A 17,631-nucleotide genomic window follows, 5' to 3' on the forward strand; every position below is an offset into this window, starting at 1 on the left:
TTCCCTTAGTGGGTCCATTCCCCTCTAAAATCTCAGGAAATCCACCACACGATAAACGAAAGCAAGAATCTCGTTAGAAAATAATGTATGCATGTACACATCACTACTTACCGGCCACCATAATTAGATGCAAGTCCTCGACCGTTCAATCTATACTATGTTCTTGTCCTCTTTCCTCCAACATCAATGGTGATGTTGGTTAATTCTCAAGAATTCGGATTAGCTACCAACACAGGTGCCAATAATGTTCCAACCGGCCATTGCAACTGTACATCGGGAGCATCTCCCCATAAATGGAAGGGGAAATGTTTCCAATGTGAGAGGCTATAGTGCCTTGTTGGGATAAGGTTGGTAGCCCCTACCCAATTCTTGGGGTTTTACCATGTGTAAATTGCTCAAATCTCCTAATAAGAGACCAAAAGGAATAAAGATTAGATGAACACAATAGTTGTTTTTTGAAATCGGGTGGGTTTGTTCCTCACCGAGCATGACTCACACCAACCTCACAGTGCATCATAGCCATGCATTGAGATCATTTCCCAAGCTTGATGTTATCATTCATGATAAGATGTTCCCAATGACAACTGTGATGCACTATGAGATTGCTGTGAGGTGTGCCATGTGAAGAGCAAATCCGAATTTCTTATTTTTTAAGAGTAAATTTCTAAAACCTCCATTGAAGTTTCTGGTTGTTGCTGAAATCTCCTTTGAAGTTTGGTAAGTAATTCAAATCACCTCCCCTAAACTTTTTGACACAATTACAATTAGACCCCCTTTATTAGAATCCTCTAAAAAGAAGCATGAAAATCTAAAATATCTATGCAGTTACTTTGATCAAAATGTTTATTTTCCAAGTATTCTTTACATATGAATTGTTACGCCAAATCCTTCCAATATCTTTTTTGAAATTGATTTATTTTTCAATTTTGCCCTTCATATGAATCCTTCAAAGGTAGAGTTGCAACTTTAATTTCTTTTTTTTTTTTATCTCTTTTATGAAGCTTGTATTGTTTTTTCTATAGAAATCACCCTCAATAGTAATTGCATGGGTATTTTGGACATTCTCATGCCTCTTTTTAGAAGATTCTAATAGAGAGGGTGTACTTGCAACTTTGTAGAAAGTTTAGAGGAGGTGATTGCAATTACCAAACTTTAGGGAGGTTTTAGTAATAGTCCAAAGCTTTAGGGGATGTTTTAGAAATTGAACCTTTTTAATTAGGAGTAAATTGTTGAAGCCTCCCATGAAGTTTTTAACTATTGCAAAAATCTCCTCCCAAGTTTAATAATTGGAATAACTTCACTTGAACTTTCTAACACAGTTGAAAGTAGACCCCCTCTATTTGAATCCTTTAAAAAGAAGCATGAAAATGTCCAAAGTACTCATGCAATTACTATTGAGGCTGGTTTTAATAAAAAGAAAAAAAACAATACAAATTTTATGAACAATAAAAAAGGAGAATTTAAAGTTGCAAACAACTTTACCTTTGAGCGATTGATATGAAGGACAAATTTGAAAAATAAATTAATTTCAGAAAAAAAAAATTAAAAGGGTTTAGAGTAACATTCATATGAAGAGAAAATTTGGAAAATAATCATTTTTCTCAAAAGTAACTATATGGATATTTTAGACATTTTGATATCTCTTTTATGAGGATTCTAAGAGGAGGTTTACTTGCAATTATATAAAAAATTCAAGGGAAAAGATTATAATTACCAGACTTCAAGAGAGATTTCTGAAATTTACCCTTTAATTAAAGGGAAGAAAGTGTGCCACTAGGAATTGCAACGGGTTCCCCGTCCCCAACCCTAATGCTGAAATTAACCCTCCTCGATACCTGTCGCGGTAAAATTTGTCCTCTATCCCCGCAGTAAACCCATCTCCGTATGAATGTCGGGTCCCCGTGGGGACGGAGAAAATGTCCATCCCTATGTGCCACGAGAACGGTATCTCGCCCTTTAATAGGGTCCGTCATCCCTCCCAAACCTGCTTGGTCAATCAGGTTGGAATACCAATCCAAATGTGTATATTGCGCCACGTGTGATGGTTCAACGAGGTCGTGTAGCAGCAAGCACCTACAATACAAATTCGTCTTCAATTAATGAAACGTTCGCGGTTCTCTTACACACCGACAAAATGCTTACTTAGACGGTTAAACCAACAGAGATGCCAAATGGCTTGTTTTTCTCCCGTCTCTCTCTTGCTCGTACTTCTGGTTTGAATTTTGACATTTTCCGACTAGCTGAGGTCGGAGAATCTGTTCTTCGTCAATTCTCCGGCGTCCGGAATCTAGTACGCATTTCCTTCTCTTATTTCTGTTTATCACACCAAAATTTGATGTGGTTCTTTTCTTTTCCTAGTTCCTAACCGGCTGAAAATGCCAGTTTCATGTTTTCTTTTTACGGTGAGATTGCATGTGCAAGCTTTTTATTTTATATTTCTTTTTTTTTTAATTTCGTTTCGTTGGGAATGTCTGGAAAGGTGGTTTCTTGGACTGTGATTTTGTTTTTGTTTTTTTGTTTTTTTTTTTACTTTTTCTTTTTTTATGTGTTCTAATTGATCTGCTAGGCATTCTAGGTGGTTATAAGTAGAGTAAGTTTTTGAATTTTCTCAACATCTTCTCTCGGATGCACATGATAAGCCTAATGGGAGATCATATTTTCATATATTCTTCTTAGGATCAATAGTAATTCTGTACATGTTGGACATTACTGCAAACCTTGATTGTTGGTTGTATGGATTTATTTGAGATCATGAAATTGTATCGGCTCGGGTGATGGGCCTCATTGGTTTTCGGGTATGGAATACTTGTTTTGGATCAGAAACAATATTAAATGAATTGAAGGAAATATGAGCATAACTCCTTATCCCTTCAAATGAAAAGGAGAAGGGGGCCGTATCTTTTCTTTTTTCTTTTTTATTTTTGAGAAAAGGTAAAGAAAAACATAATTACGAAGACCTGCACAATAAGGCACAGAGCAGGAAACAAAGAAAAACATATACTAACCTTCTAGTCAGCTAGATAGAAAAAGATTGCTGCTGTCAAAAAAAAAAAAAAAAAGAGAGTTGTAAGGAGTATTCTTGAATAATCTGTGTGAAGCCAGATTACGCGCTTGCTTGGCTCCATCAATCTTCCTCTCTTGCCAGGTTTTAGGTCGAACATTTCCCCAGTGATGCTATCCATGTGAAAAAGGCGACTTTGAGTGGTGCTGCTGATTTTCAAACTTTATTCACAGGAAAGCTAACCCCATCTTCAAAACAAAGTCTGTTGTAGAAAGACCTTACTGTGAAAGAGCCAGATTAAACACAAACTCTTTTGTCGTTTCTTGGTCTGTCCACCCTGATAGCACTCAGAAATTGCATCAGCTCCAACCATTGTTCAATTTCCCAGTCATTTAGATTCCTTCTAAAAACGGGGCTCCAATCTCCTAACCCTTGACCCTGTGAGAATATCTCTGAAACAGGATTGGAAATCTCTCTTTGAGAGGTCTATTTCCACACCATATCCAGCAATTGAGAATACAGACAACAATACCAGAGACTACGTGAATACAGTTAACCCAGACCGTGAGCCCAAGGTAGAGAGGTTCTTGCTAAGCTATCAGCAAGGGACTTTTCAGATCTTGGAACCCACCTGAATGGTCTACTTAATTTGGTTGGCTATCATTTTTGGGTGTTGATCGTGGAGTATAGTCTCTTTAGCTTTTGGGGGGTGTGGATTATGGAGAATAGTTGTCTCTTTATCTTTTAACAGGAAAAGAAAGTCATTCAATATGAAGCTTACAAATGGGGGAACCCCCTATGGCGGTGATTTGAATAACAGAAGGAATAATGGGCCCAGTAAAGCTACAAACTGGACCCAGTTAAGATCTAATAGGCAAGCCAGAGCTCGAGGAACCATGCAAGCCTGATTTCTCAACCCAGGACATGCAATGATTATTTCTACTTGTGATGAGAACCAGGGTTTTGCGATGGGTTAAAAAAGGGCATAGCTTGAAGGATGGAAAAACTGATCCCAATGCTGAGACCACCACTGGCATGGAGGGATCTAACATGAACCCGAAGCCTAATAAGGATCTGTTGTACGCGAATGGGAAAAGGTAAGAACATCATAAATGAAGATACTATTAAAGGCAACGGTGAAGATGGTGATGACAAGGAAGCAATGGATGAGGACTGGGAAGGACAAGACGAGCATGGAGAATGGGATGACCAGACCAATGTTGAGGTTGATGGTGAGATTCCAGCTATTAAAAATAATATGTATGAACTAGTGATTATAGCTATAAGGACGATATGGGTCCTGTTAAAACTGTTAAAATTCTGGAGCTTAGTGCCACGGGCACATTTGTAATTTTACTCTTATTTTTTAATAGTTCTGGTTGCTCTAATATAAATAACAGAAGCTGGCCCCACCAGCCATGGTTTTTGACTCCAAATCTCTCTCTCTTCTTCCTCCTCTCTTCTCTCTTCTCTTTATTCTTACTTCCCACTGATTTTTTTTACCAAGAAAACATGGTATCAGAGTGGCAGATTTGGGATTAGAAGCAGTTTGACCAAGTTTTTTTCTCAGTTTTTCTGGTTTTCTCTGTTTCTTGTGGATCGAACCAAGGAAGAGTACATTGGGTTAACCTGAAAAGATCTCCTGTGCAATTCTTCCCTTTCCCTCTTGGTCGTGGGCCAAGAAAACACCTAGGGAAGGGAGACTAAATGCTGTAAGGTCTCTCAATTTCTATGGATCGAATGATCCTTTTGTACCCAGATAAGTGGGTTATGTAGGTCTAATGATCTGTGGCTGTTGTGAAAGGGTGATTTCTCAGCTTGTGTGGATAGAGCGATCCTGTTTTGTGCCCAGAAAGATGGGCTGTTCAGGTCTAAATGAACTGGAACTACTGTGACAGCAGTTTTTCTACTTATTTGTTAAAGACTGCAGTAGTCGGGTGGCCAAAATCTGGTAAAGTGTTACTCGTAAGGACTGTTCAGACCTGGAATTGATTTGTTTTGTCTCTGGAACTGGTTCAGTAGGCTGGTAGGGTGAGAACAAGCACAGAATTGTGACTGAACTGTGGCTGAACTAAGAACACAAACCTTGACTGAACTGTGACTTAACTGAGAACAAGTACTATGTCTTCTAAGGATTCTGGTATGTCTGGTGTGTCTTCCAGTCAAAGTGGACTGAATGGAGGATTTGACATGAGTTTTCCCATGGCTGTGATCCCTTTTGATGGTCTCAATTATCTAGAATGGTCAAAGGGAATTAAGCTTTACATAACTGCAAGGGGAAAGTGGGTTATATTAATGGTAAAGTTAAAGAATCGAAGTATGGTGATGTCATGTCTATTATTGTCTATGTTGCCACAAGTAAGGAAGATCTTCATGTGGGCAGAAACAGCTCATGAGATTTGGGAGCATGCTAAATCCACTTATTCAGAACAATGGTATTATGCCAAAATCTATCAGTTGCAAGCTGCAACCTCAACTTGTAAGCAGGGGGAGAGGAATCTCTCTGTTTACCATTTAGACTTAACCTCAATTTGGAAAGAACTATACCATTATCAGAACATAGACTAGAAAAGTAGAAATGTGATGCAGATGCTAAGGCCTACAAGTCTCTGGTTTCCCAGCAACGGGTTTTTGTCTTCCTCTTGGGGCTGAACCCTACATATGAGTCTATTAGGGTTCAGATATTGGGAAGTAAAGACCTCCCATTAGTGTGTATGCCCTAGTACAGTCAGAAGAAAGCAGAGAGAATATGATGAATAATTCCGAGGGGGAGCAGATTGCCTTAGCTGCTAAAGGGAGTGTAGTTACAGGAGGTGGTAATTCCTTTAAGAAGAGTGACTTCCAGAAGAAAGTTGATGACAAGGATAAGTTATGGTGCACTCATTGTCAGAAGTCTAGACATGCTTGGGGTACATGTTGGGAACTTCATGGGAAGCCAAAGTGGGCCTAAGAGTTGAGTAAAAAATCAAATCAAAATAAGAAACTAGGACAGCAAGGTCAGAAGAAGTTGAATGCAACAAACTTGGCCTTTTAGGAGTCAACCATCTATTACTACCTTGAGCCAGGATTGCCCCTCCGTGACCGATCCCAGGGAAGACATCATTAATTCTTTCCGTGACCATTTGGAGATGTATGGTAGGGCAATCCGCCAGTTGGATTCTTCTCCACCCCCTTCGACTTCCTTTGCATGTACATCAGGTAATGGTAATTTTGCCACTGCTTCCATGTGTCCTCTCAACCCTTAGATTCCCCTTGGATAATAGATTATGGAGCTTTAAACCATATGACTGGTAAGTCAAATTGCTTTCAATCCTATCAACTATTATCTAGAAGGGACAAGGTGAGACTAGTTGATGGCTCTTTTTCTACCATATCTGGTCAATGAACCATCTCCCTTCCTTTTGGACTTACCCTTCCTAAGGTCTTACATGTTCCAAAAATGCCTATAAACTTGTTTTCTGTTAGTAGTATTACAAATTCGTTAAACTGTTTAATAATCTTCTTTCCTTCTTCTTGTGTGATATAGGATTTGGCCTCAAGGAAGATGATTGGTAGAGGTTGTATGGTGGACGGTTTCTACATGCTGGAGAACAAAGCTAGCCTTGCAGTTGTTAAGTCTAAGCGTCATTCAAATAATAGTCAAATTTATAGTAGGTTGTGTCATTTATCTTTTGAGTCACTAAGGCTTTTGTTTCTAGAGTTATTAAAGTCAGTGTTAGTGTTTGAGTTCACATGTCAAATTTGTTAGTTGAGCAAACATTGTAAAAATCATTTTGCTTCAAGAAATAACAGATTTGATTTTTGTTTCCATATTGTTTATTTTGATGTTTGGGGCCCTGTTACCTTACCATCTAAGACTGACCATTGATACTTTATTACACTTATTGATGATTACACCAAATATACATGGGTGTATCCCATGCGGTCTAGAGATGAGGTGCCAAAAATTGTTCAAGATTTCCAATGCATGATATTCATTCAATTTTAGACGGAAATCCAAAATTTTCAATCCGACAATGCTAAAGAGTACTTTCATCATGATCTCATGAAGTTTTTTGCTTCTTGTGGGTCCATTCATTGCAGTTCTTGTGCCAGAACACCACAACAGAATTGTGTTGCAGAAAGAAAGAACTGTTATCTCTTGGAAGCTGCTCGTGGACTCCTCAGACACATGAATGTTCCAAAATGCTTTTGGTTGGATGTTGTATTATGTTCTACCTACCTTATCAATCGTATGCCATCTCGCTTGTTAGGGTACAAGGCCCCTCATCAGCTTTTGTTTCCCAAAGCTCCCTTGTTTTCTATCCCTATCCATGTGTTTGGTTGTCGCTGTTTTGTTTAAGACTTACCTCCTACTCGTGGTAAGCTTGACCCTCGTACTATTCCCTGTGTGTTCTTGGGCTACCCTTCTTCTCAAAAGGGTTACTGGTGTTTTGGTCCCATTTCTAGAAAATACTATGTTTCTATGGATGTGTTCTTCTTTGAGAGTGATACTTTCTTCTCTGATCCCACTGCATGGAGGTTAGGAGCCAGGACATTATTAAACTGTTTCCCTGATCCCACTGCTCATTCTTTGCAGTGCCTTCTTTGGGTTACTTAGCCTTTCCAATGAGGTAACCAGCATTATCCCAGCAGTAACAAGCAACTTAGCACTCTTGGACCATTCCAGATAATCCGAAGATCTCCCAAAAAGGAATCGAAACAGACTGGGCCCTCTTTAGAGATAGGGGCAGCATTCTATATTCTTCATTTTTTTATTGATAGGGATCCCCATTCATTCCTAGATTCCCGTCACTACGGATTGATTGTCCCTACCTAACTACATGGTAGTGGTCTAGGGATAAAAAGTAACAATAGCAATGGGGAAAGTCATGCTGTCCATGTTGTTACCAACCATGGACGAAGTAGTGACCCCCAATGCTACTGAATCTTCAGTAGCCATCGATAGGATATAGTATACTGCAATAAAGAGAGCAAAACAGCCCCTAGCAGTAATGGAAACCCACAGCTAAGGGATAAACTGTCACCGAAACAGATCTGTTGGTACAAGGAAAACTAAGAACAGATTAAGAGTAGAGTTCGACTACCCAGAAAGTAAGAACAGTCATTGTCAAACTCCTTTTCCACCACTGTATAGACAAGAAAAGTGATAAACAGACTTACCCTCTCCACAGAACTGATTCTACTCTTGCAGTGACTAAACCACTTTCCAACACCACTAAACAGAGTGATTCTACTCCTCATACCACCAGAAAACTATTCAGCATACTTACCTGCAGTGGTTCACATTCTGCTGAAGATTGATCACAGGATCCACAGAGAAAGCATGCTGGAAAGCTTCCTATGATCTCAGTGTTCCATCACAAGTCACTGTTCACGACAAAATGATTTCCTTTATGCCACGACCAAAGGGAAAAGGAGGAAACAGCAAGAATGAAGGTTTAAATCAACTTCATTCTGTTTCTTGTACCCAGAAGCTAAAAGAATAAATATTAGAGAAGAAAATAGAAAAGGTGAGATCGATCAGATATCCTGCTCTGACCTCATATAATCCAGTGATAAAAAGGAGCAAGAGGAGACAGAACTGAATGATTGGAGGTCAAAAAGATGGGCTGGTTGCACCCTTCTTATTTATATTAGGGTGACATCATTAAAATCATGATAGAAGAAAAAAAGATAACTCTACCCCTGCAGCTAAGTAACTACATAATAAAAGATGGACTGGTAGCATCCTTTCTCTACATATTTTTGAGCTATTAACTACTTTTTCTTGTTTGATGGAGCTATTTCTAACTCTTATAGAACTTTCTCTGGTTTTGCAGTTTTGGATGTGTTGATTGTGTCAAATGTAGACTCTGCTTTAGCTGCTACTCTGAAATTCTGGAATCAAGTTTAAGATGTCATTTGCTCACTCTTGTGCTAAAACATGTTTCTGGGTGTCAGGACTGGGACTTGGGAGTGTAGGGATGCTTGAAGGCTGAAATGGTAAACAGTAAAGTGGTTAAGACATATGTACGAAAGCGGACATTATCAAGAACTGTACCTACTCATGGAATTCAATGCTCAAGTTCAACCTCTAATTTCCAAAATGATAATTTCTCAGGAGGAATAAATCAGCATGGTGAATCAAGTAAAAAGCATTTGCCTGAAAATGAGAAAGGAGACACAGAGGTGAACATATAAAACTTTCAACATGCACTTTTTTCAGATAGGAATGCATGTTAATCTGTTCAGTCATCATGGATTTAAGCACTTTGTTTCAACACAATGTAACATGATCATGTTTGTGTGAGTTTGTAGTTCATCACTTTATCTATGGCTATAGAAACTGTTGGAAGGCAGTTTTTACATTAAGGTTGTCTCTGTCAATTTAAAATCCACATGACTAATTGTGAATTGTTTTGATCTATGTGGAACTAGTTCTACCATCTGGTCTGGTACAAGTCTGACAACACTGCTTTCTAGTAATAGGGTGCATTAAGTACTCCTGATTACATAAATGTTAACTGTTGTGGGACTTAACAGTCTGGGCTTCGGCCCATTTATGTTATATCTTCTCTATTCTGTTGGGCTGTACTGTTAGGTGTTAATGGGCCTCGGCCTTCTTTTATTTTTAAGTTACATTACTACTTACTAATGGGGGGGGGGGTAAATTTGTCATCTCATGTATTAATGCTGCCCTAATATAAATACCATTTTGATGGACTGGTTTGTATGTTTCGTCCTATTCTTTAACTCTCTTCTTCTTTTTCTTCTTTCTTTTCTCTTTCCTTCAAGAATTTGAATACAAACATGGTATCAGAGCAATAACCTGTTCTTATTCTGCTCACCTACCTTCTTCACCTCCTCTTTCTTCTTAAGTTTTCTTTTTTTTTTTTTTTTACTTTTTTATTTTATTTTATTGTTGGAGCAACAAGAAAGAACTCTACTTCTGGTTGTGGTTAGTTGAAGCTGTTTCTAGGGTTCTTTCCTTGGAAAATCTCCAAGGAGGCCCAAAATAGTTGCTGGTATGCCCAGATAGGGCAAGAAGCTGTGGAGTAGTCGTATGGATTACTAGAGAGACCTAGTTAATAGGTCTAGCCGCTGGACTGCAAGAAGAATCAGTCCAAGAGATCCATATGTACTCTAGCCCAAGTTTTTGGAGCTTGAGCAAAGAATCAATCCAGGGAGGTGCTGTTTAACCTGTTACTAATTAAATATCAGTGTGAGTGAGTTCAAGATGTCTTCCAGCATGAGTGAACACTCATCTGGAGGTTTCATGACTGTGGACAATATTATTCATCTTGGAAATCCTATGGTACAGATTACTAATGTGAAACTAGATGAATACAATTATAGGGAATGGGTTATTTCAGCAAGGTGGCCCATAATGAGCCATGGACTGCAAGGCTACATTGATGGGGAAGATTAAGGAGTCCAAGGAAGATGAAACAAGTTATAGGACTTGGTGTAGGGAAAATACAACTATGATGTCATGGTTGCTAACTTCTATGACTCCCAAAATTGCAAGGATTGTTCAACACTATACAACAGCCCATAAGATTTGGGAAAAGCTGTACAGCACTTATGGTCAAAAGAAGAACATAGCAAGGATTTACAAGCTGAATCAAGACATTTAATTTGACTCAAGGGGACATGACTGTTGCAACTTATTTTGCTATACACTAGAAGGCTTGTGAGAAGAGCTTGATCATCATTTAATCCTTGAGAGTGGGCCAACACCAAAGACAAAGAAAGGCATGACAAGCTGAAGAAGAAATAATATTCAAGTTCCTAGCCGGTTTAGACTCCTCAAGAAAAAATTAGGACACAAATTATTAGGGAGAGATGAACTTCCAGATCTGCATCATGTGTTTTATCTAATTAGGAATGAAGAGATCAGGAGGAAAGAAATAGGAATTGGTGTTCCTCTTTAACCTACTGAGCAGTATGCTCTTGTTTTCGGCAGCTCTAAGGGTCGAAAAGGGGTGGATAAGAAGAACTTGAAGTGTTCATTGTGGGGGAGAGAAGTATACTAAGGATACTTGATGGATTCTCTATCCGCACTTGAAACCAGCAACCTTGAGGAAGGAAAAGAAGCTGGACAAATGTCCTAACTACAACTCAGGTTATGTAGCCAACCTAAATGTTTCAGAAGGTGTTTCTAAGGATAATAGTACTGGATCTTATAACTTGAGACAAACCTCCACTTCACCAAATAGCTTCCCAGAATTTACAGTTGAAGAGGTAGATATCCTCAACTAGGTTATGGTTCAGTTGAAGCAATCATCCATTGCTTCATCCTCATTTGCAAAGACAGGTATAACATCTGCCCTTAGTGCTATCCAGTCCTCTTCATTAAACTCTTGGGTTATTGACTTGGGAGCTTCTGAGCACATGACAAATTCATCCTCTTTATTCACTTACAATCTCTCATCTGGGCATGATAAGGTAAAAATTGCTGATGGCTCTCTTTCCATTGTTTCTGGAAAGGGAGACATTCAACTTGGAAAGGGAATCCTCTTCAAATCTTCCCTACATCTTCTAGATTTCACCATTGTTTTACTTTTTGCTAAAAAATAACCAAAATCCTAGATTGTGTTGTAACTTTTTTCCCACTCATTGTGTTTTTTAGGTTCGAATGACGAGGAAAACGATAAACGATTGGGAGTGGTCATGAAGCTAGTGGCCCCTACTACCTTGATGATGATACATGCTCTACTTTGAAGGCCTCTACTAGTGGTAACAGTAAGGAGCCAAGCACAATCCTTTTCACTTGGCATGCTAGACTAGGTCATATGTCTTTTCCATTGTTAAACGTTTTGTTACCAGTGTTATTTAAAAATGTGTCTGTTGAAAGTCTATTTTGTGATGTGTTCCAGTTGGCAAAACATTGTAAGGTAAACTATCCAAGTTCTATCAGTAATGCCACTACCTTTTTTGATTTAGTTCACTCTGATGTGTGAGGTCCTTCACCTATTGTTTCTATGGATGGCTATCACTATTTTATTAGTTTCATTGATCATTTCTCAAGGTGTACATGGGTTTATCTTATGAAAGAACATGAGGGAGTTCCTAGAATAACTCGATATTTTGAAAGATGGTTGAAACCCAGTTTGGAAAGAAAGTTAAACAGTTCAGGTTGGGGAATGCAGTTGAATATTTTAAGAATACCTTGAACTTCTTCTTTGAAGATAAAGGGACTTTATACCAATCCTCTTGTAGTTATACCCCACAATAGAATGGGGTTGCAGAGAGGAAAAAGACATCTTATGGAGACAACTCGTGCTTTATTACTCCAGCACAAGGTTCCCAAGAAGTTTTGGTTGTGTTTGTTTCATTCATGTTAAGGATCCAAAAAGAACCAAGTTGGACCCGAGGGATATTCGGGGGGCCTTTTTGGGTTATTCACCACACAAAAGGGATACAAGGCTTTGACCCATGTTGCCAAAGATGTTACCTTTTATGAGTCACAAACATTTTTTGAACCTTCCCAGAATCCTCTTCAAGGGGAGAATTGTGGGGTGGAAGAGAATTCCGATCATGTTAATCCGTTTGTCTCTGCTCCTGTTCCCTCTTCTCCTCTTCCATCCTCTCCTCCTATTCCGCAGTGTTCTGATGGTCCTTGCTCTACCATTTTTGTTACTACTACACAAGATGATGAGACTATTCCTACTTCACAAGATGATGAGGTATCTCCTACTACACAAGTTGACAAGACTATTGAGAGGGAGATGGGTGTGTGTTTGAGGAAAAGGAAGAGAGGCCCATTAGTTGATGACTACAACTAGTTAGATGCCTTTGAAGCCAACCAAGGTACTATCCCTATTTCTTTTGACTCTAATTTGAATCTTCCTATTGCTTTGCGGAAACCTACTCGGTCTTGTACTCTTTACCCTATAAATAAGTTTGTTTCTTACTCCCATTTTCTTTGACATTTTATTCCTTTGTTTTTGCCTTGTATTCTATCTCCACCCCTTCCAGGTAATCTGAGGTAGTTGCTGATCCTAAATGGAGGGAAGCACTGAATGAAGAAATGAGAGCATTACTAAAGGCTGGCACTTAGTAAGTGGTGGATCTACTAGTTGGAAAGAGCATAGTTGAATGTAAATGGGTGTACACTATGAAACACAGGGCTGATGGATAAGTAGAGAGATATAAAACAGTGTTGGTGGCAAAAAGATACACACAAGAGGAGAGCATAGACTATAAAGACCTTTGCTCTAGTTGCTAAGTTGAATACCATACAGGCGTTACTTTCTCTAGTAGTAAATTATTGTTGGGAATTGCACCAGTTGGATGTCAAGAATGCATTTTTGAATAGAGACCTTCAAGAGAAAGTTTATATGGATTCTCCATTGGGTTATAACATGAATGGGAAAGTATGTAGGTTGAAGAGGGCCCTATATGGACTTAAGCAATCGCCTAGAGCCTGGTTTGAATGATTGTGCAAGCCAATGAAGACTGTGGGGTACCATTGAAGTAGTGTTGATCACACACTATTCTAAAGAAAAAGTGAAGAGAAATTATCAACATTGATTGTATATGAGGATGACATGGTAGTGACAGGAAATGATTCATAGGAGATCAAAAGTCTTAAGAAGTTTTTGGCCTTAGAGTTTGAGATAAAAGACTTGGGACCTTTAAGGTACTACTTCCTAGGAGTAGAGGTGGCCAGGTCTAGGGAAGGAATTTATAATTGTCAAAGGAAGTATTCCTTGGACCTTCTAAAGGACACAAGAAAATTAGGGAGTAGGCCTATTGAGACCCCTATAGAGCAAAACCATGGATTATAGGAAAAGGATGAGGATCTTTACCCAGACAAGGAAAGACACCAACAACTTGTGGGTAAAATTCTCTATCTATCTATTAGTAGACCTGATATTGCTTATTATGTCAATGTTGTTATTCCTTTTATGCATGCTCCTCGGGTTTCACACATGAAGGCAGTGGAGAAAATATTGAGGTATTTGAAGACATGTCCAGGAAAAGGTTTGTTATTTAAGAAGCATGATAAACTTAATGTAGAAGCCTATACTGGTGCTGATTGGGCTGGACCAGCCGGGGATAGGAGGTCTACAATTGGATATTGCACATTTGTGGGTGGAAATCTTGTATCCTAGAGAAGCAAGAAACAGACTATGTTTCAGGATACTCCTAAAGGAATTGGGAATTACTATTTTTGGCTCTTTGAAGCTCTATTGTGATAACCAAGCTGCAATAAACATTGCTAATAACCCTATCCAACATGATAGGACCAAACACATTGAGATTGATAGACACTTTGCGAGAGGAAGGATAGTGTTTGGGGAGCTATGTATTCCTTATATGCCATCTACGAAACAAGTTTTTGATGTCTTCACTAAGGGTCTTGCCAAAGCCAGATTTGGTTGGTATGCAAGCTGGGCATGATGGACATCTATGCTTAGCTTGAGGGGGAGTGTTGTGGGATTTAACAGTCTGGGCTTCAGCCCATTCATGTTATATCTTCTCTATTCTGTTAGGCTGTACTGCTATTAAGTGTTAATGGGCCTGGCCTTTCTTTTACTTTTAAGTTATATTACTACTTACTAATGCGGGGGGGGGGGGGGGGGTAAAGTTATCATCTCATGTATTAATGTTTCCCTAATATAAATACTATTTTGATGGGATGGTTCGTGTATGCCGCCCGATTCTTCTTCTTCTTCTTCTTCTTCTTCAAGAATCTGAATACAAACATTAACAATGACACAAGTACCCCGTAGCATCTCAACACCTACTATGTGAGGATTTTGGTATTCGATGGCTATGCTGTCTTCTAGGTTTATTTTAAGCATACTATTGCATAAAGCCATTATTAGTATTATATGGAAATTGGTGGGAAAGCCACTATTGCATAAATCCATTCTTGTCTCTCTCTCTCTCTCTCCCACCTTCATCTCTATCCTTAACTCTATTCCTCTTTTTCAAGGCTAAGAAAATGCCTCCATTAAATATTTCATTGGTTGAAAGAAAAGAGAGAAATACAAGAAAATGGAGTGTTGATGGAACACTCGAACAAAATGGGAAGTTTCTCTCACACCAAGAGTAAGACTGTAAACAATAAACATCATTCCCGTGCATCTTATACAACAATATCAAGGATAAACCAGAAATGTAATCCAAAAATAAGCTTCATCAAAGTCTTTGAGCTCAAGATGTCCCGTCAGGAAGTACAAAATAAGGGATCCTTTGTCCACACGAAATGTCTTATATTTTCTCTTCTCTTCCCTTCAATATTTATCTTGCACATTAAATTAGGATTGATTCTAATTTAATGCATAATTACAAGGGTGCCCCTGGTAGGGCGGCTGAACTAATTTGCAAATGCTACTTGTGATCTATTACCAACTTTTTTATTCTTTCTATTCTCATAACAGCTTTGTACCAAATCTTCTGATGATGGTGGCAACCTGCTGCACTGTGGTATCTGCCTTCGGCATTATCATCTTCAATGCAATGAACCCCCAACTGAGGTATTTTTAATTTGCACAAGATGAATAAAAGCATTTGCTTAGATGTAAAACTGACGGTACATTCTTCTTTTTTTTTTTTTTTTTCTTTTAGCATATTGCTCATAAGAAATGGCTATGCTCTGCTTGTGCTAAACAAGAAAACTCTGGAAAGATTCTGCAACACGAGGTCCTGGTGTCAGGGAAAAAAAGAGAAAGGAAGTGTATCAAAGGATCTGGACAAAGACCAATCATCCTTCATTCTCATAAAGTTCTTCCAAAAAGGAACGCTGGTGAGGATGCCTCTGTGAAGAAAACAAGTGGATCCCTTCTGAAAGATACATCCGCCGGAAGTACTTCTAATTACATTGATAAGAGTTCATGTTCAAGATTGTTCTCTGGATCTGTTCACAAGACTGCATATACCGAAGTAAGTTCAGATACGAATGTGGTAGATATGGAAACAGAATTCAAAATAACTTCTGTATGTGTAGATTCAATGCTTGAAAAGAATTGCAGCCTTGGGTGTCCAAGTGTCTCCATGCTGAAGGTAGTTGATTTAGAAAGCAAAAATTTCTGTTCTAACAATAAGCCTCTACTGTGTAATGGTGAACTTCATAAAGAGAAATATAGTTCCCCACTAATTACTTTCAGTCGAAGAGCCAAAAAGAAAGGGGCTGTTAATAGCATTGATGCACCAATGCAGTCTATGATTGAAGGGAAAACATTTTCAGAGAACAGATGGTGCAACTCCACATTAGATATAAGCTGTTATTATGAAGGATCCTCGCAAAAATGTGGCTTAGTAGATTGGCAGAAAGCTTTAATACCATCAAGAGAAGGTCCTAAAATTAGTCATTTGACTGCTTCAAGAGGAGATGAGGTATGCAAGTTTGCTCTCCTTTATAAGCCCTTTGGAACTATTTTCTGAGGCTCTGTCTCAATTGTGCCCTTTTGGTTGATGTAGTTATCCTTAAGAGCTTGGGGGGGGGGATGGTAATTTTATTAATAAGAGAATAAAGTATACAAGATGTTACCTCCCCTTAGAAATGAAAACATAGCCACTCTTTAAAGAATACAATTATAAGGAAGCCCAAAACAGAGAAACCCGAGAAGCCCCTTGTTTAGCCAAAGAATCAGCCATGGCATTTGCTGATCTGCTAACCCACTGAAATCTGACTGAAATAAACTTCTGATGTTTCTGTTAGTATATCATGTTGCAGTAAATAGTTTTCCATTTTGATAATGGTGTTTCTTTACCTTTATCTTTCCTCTTATTGATAAGCATGATTTAGTACTTTCTTTACCTTTATCTTCCTCTTATTAATAAGCATCATTTAGTACTTTCTTTTCTCTTTTACTTGTATTAGAGACCAATGTAGAAGTAGTTGAAAATTGAAATGCAGATAAGTGAAATAAGGAAGGGCTAAAAGTTCTCTGTTCTGTCAACGTAGCCTCTGAGGCAGGTGATTGTAGTTTCTGAAGGGTTGATCTAGCAGATCCTACATGTCCATTTGGTGATGGACCTTCTTGGTTAGGCACATTGACTGCAGTTGGATGGTAAAGGATTATAATAAAACGTAATACCGGATTGAATATTAGGAACTTAGGGGCATAATAGTAATGAGAAATGATCTCAATGGGATTTTCAAGAGAATTTAAAGGACGGGCTGAAAGTTTTCTGTTATCACTGTAGCCTCTGATCCTGTGATGGTAGTTCCTGAAGGGTTGACCTGGCAGATCCCACCTGTCCATTTGGTGATTGATCTTCTTGGCTAGGCATTGAAAACAGTTGAGTGGTAAAGGATTGTGATTAAAAGTTACATAATTGCATGTACTGGGTTGTATAGGATTCAGGGTGTAGGATTTCAAGACTGCTATTCAGTCTTGACCACTAAGAGATTTCAGGTTCGATGAGAAGAGAATGTGAAGAAGAAGTAGAAGAAAGAGTGGTGAAAGAGCAATAGAACACAGTTTTTGAGGAGAAGAACAGAATGTCAATATTCTGCTGCCGCCACTTTAAGTTAATATATATAGGTTATGCTAGTTACATGAAAGGACATATCTGCCCTTGGTGTTTACATCATAACTGCTAACAAATAACAAACAATATAGAACTGAAACTAGAAATAACAGAATAGTAAAATAACCACAGCTGTGACTAGATACATTCTACCCTAC

At 38.6% G+C, this 17,631-nt stretch overlaps 1 protein-coding gene across 8 annotated transcripts in view; it reads left to right on the forward strand.

The window, feature by feature from the left end:
* The first annotated feature begins 2,000 nt into the window (after positions 1–2,000).
* LOC148865206 (uncharacterized) overlaps positions 2,001–17,631 on the forward strand; it is a 29,438-nt gene continuing 13,807 nt past the window's right edge. The window contains exons 1-5 of one of the 8 annotated variants that reach the window (XM_088976690.1): positions 2,107–2,290; positions 6,528–6,655; positions 8,945–9,172; positions 15,379–15,474; positions 15,566–16,333. In XM_088976690.1, the coding sequence (XP_088832816.1) occupies positions 8,984–9,172; positions 15,379–15,474; positions 15,566–16,333 (1,053 nt within the window). In that variant the 5' untranslated portion in view covers positions 2,107–2,290; positions 6,528–6,655; positions 8,945–8,983. Of the gene's footprint in view, positions 2,291–2,997; positions 4,234–6,527; positions 6,656–8,823; positions 9,173–11,615; positions 11,729–15,378; positions 15,475–15,565; positions 16,334–17,631 lie in introns of those variants that run through there. The other 7 variants (XM_088976695.1, XM_088976696.1, XM_088976689.1 and 4 more) reach the window with 7 other exon arrangements.

This window comes from Nelumbo lutea, chromosome 3 (assembly GCF_056320005.1).
Source record: "Nelumbo lutea isolate HS-2025 chromosome 3, American lotus-T2T, whole genome shotgun sequence".
In the NCBI taxonomy this organism is placed as follows: Eukaryota; Viridiplantae; Streptophyta; class Magnoliopsida; order Proteales; family Nelumbonaceae; genus Nelumbo; species Nelumbo lutea.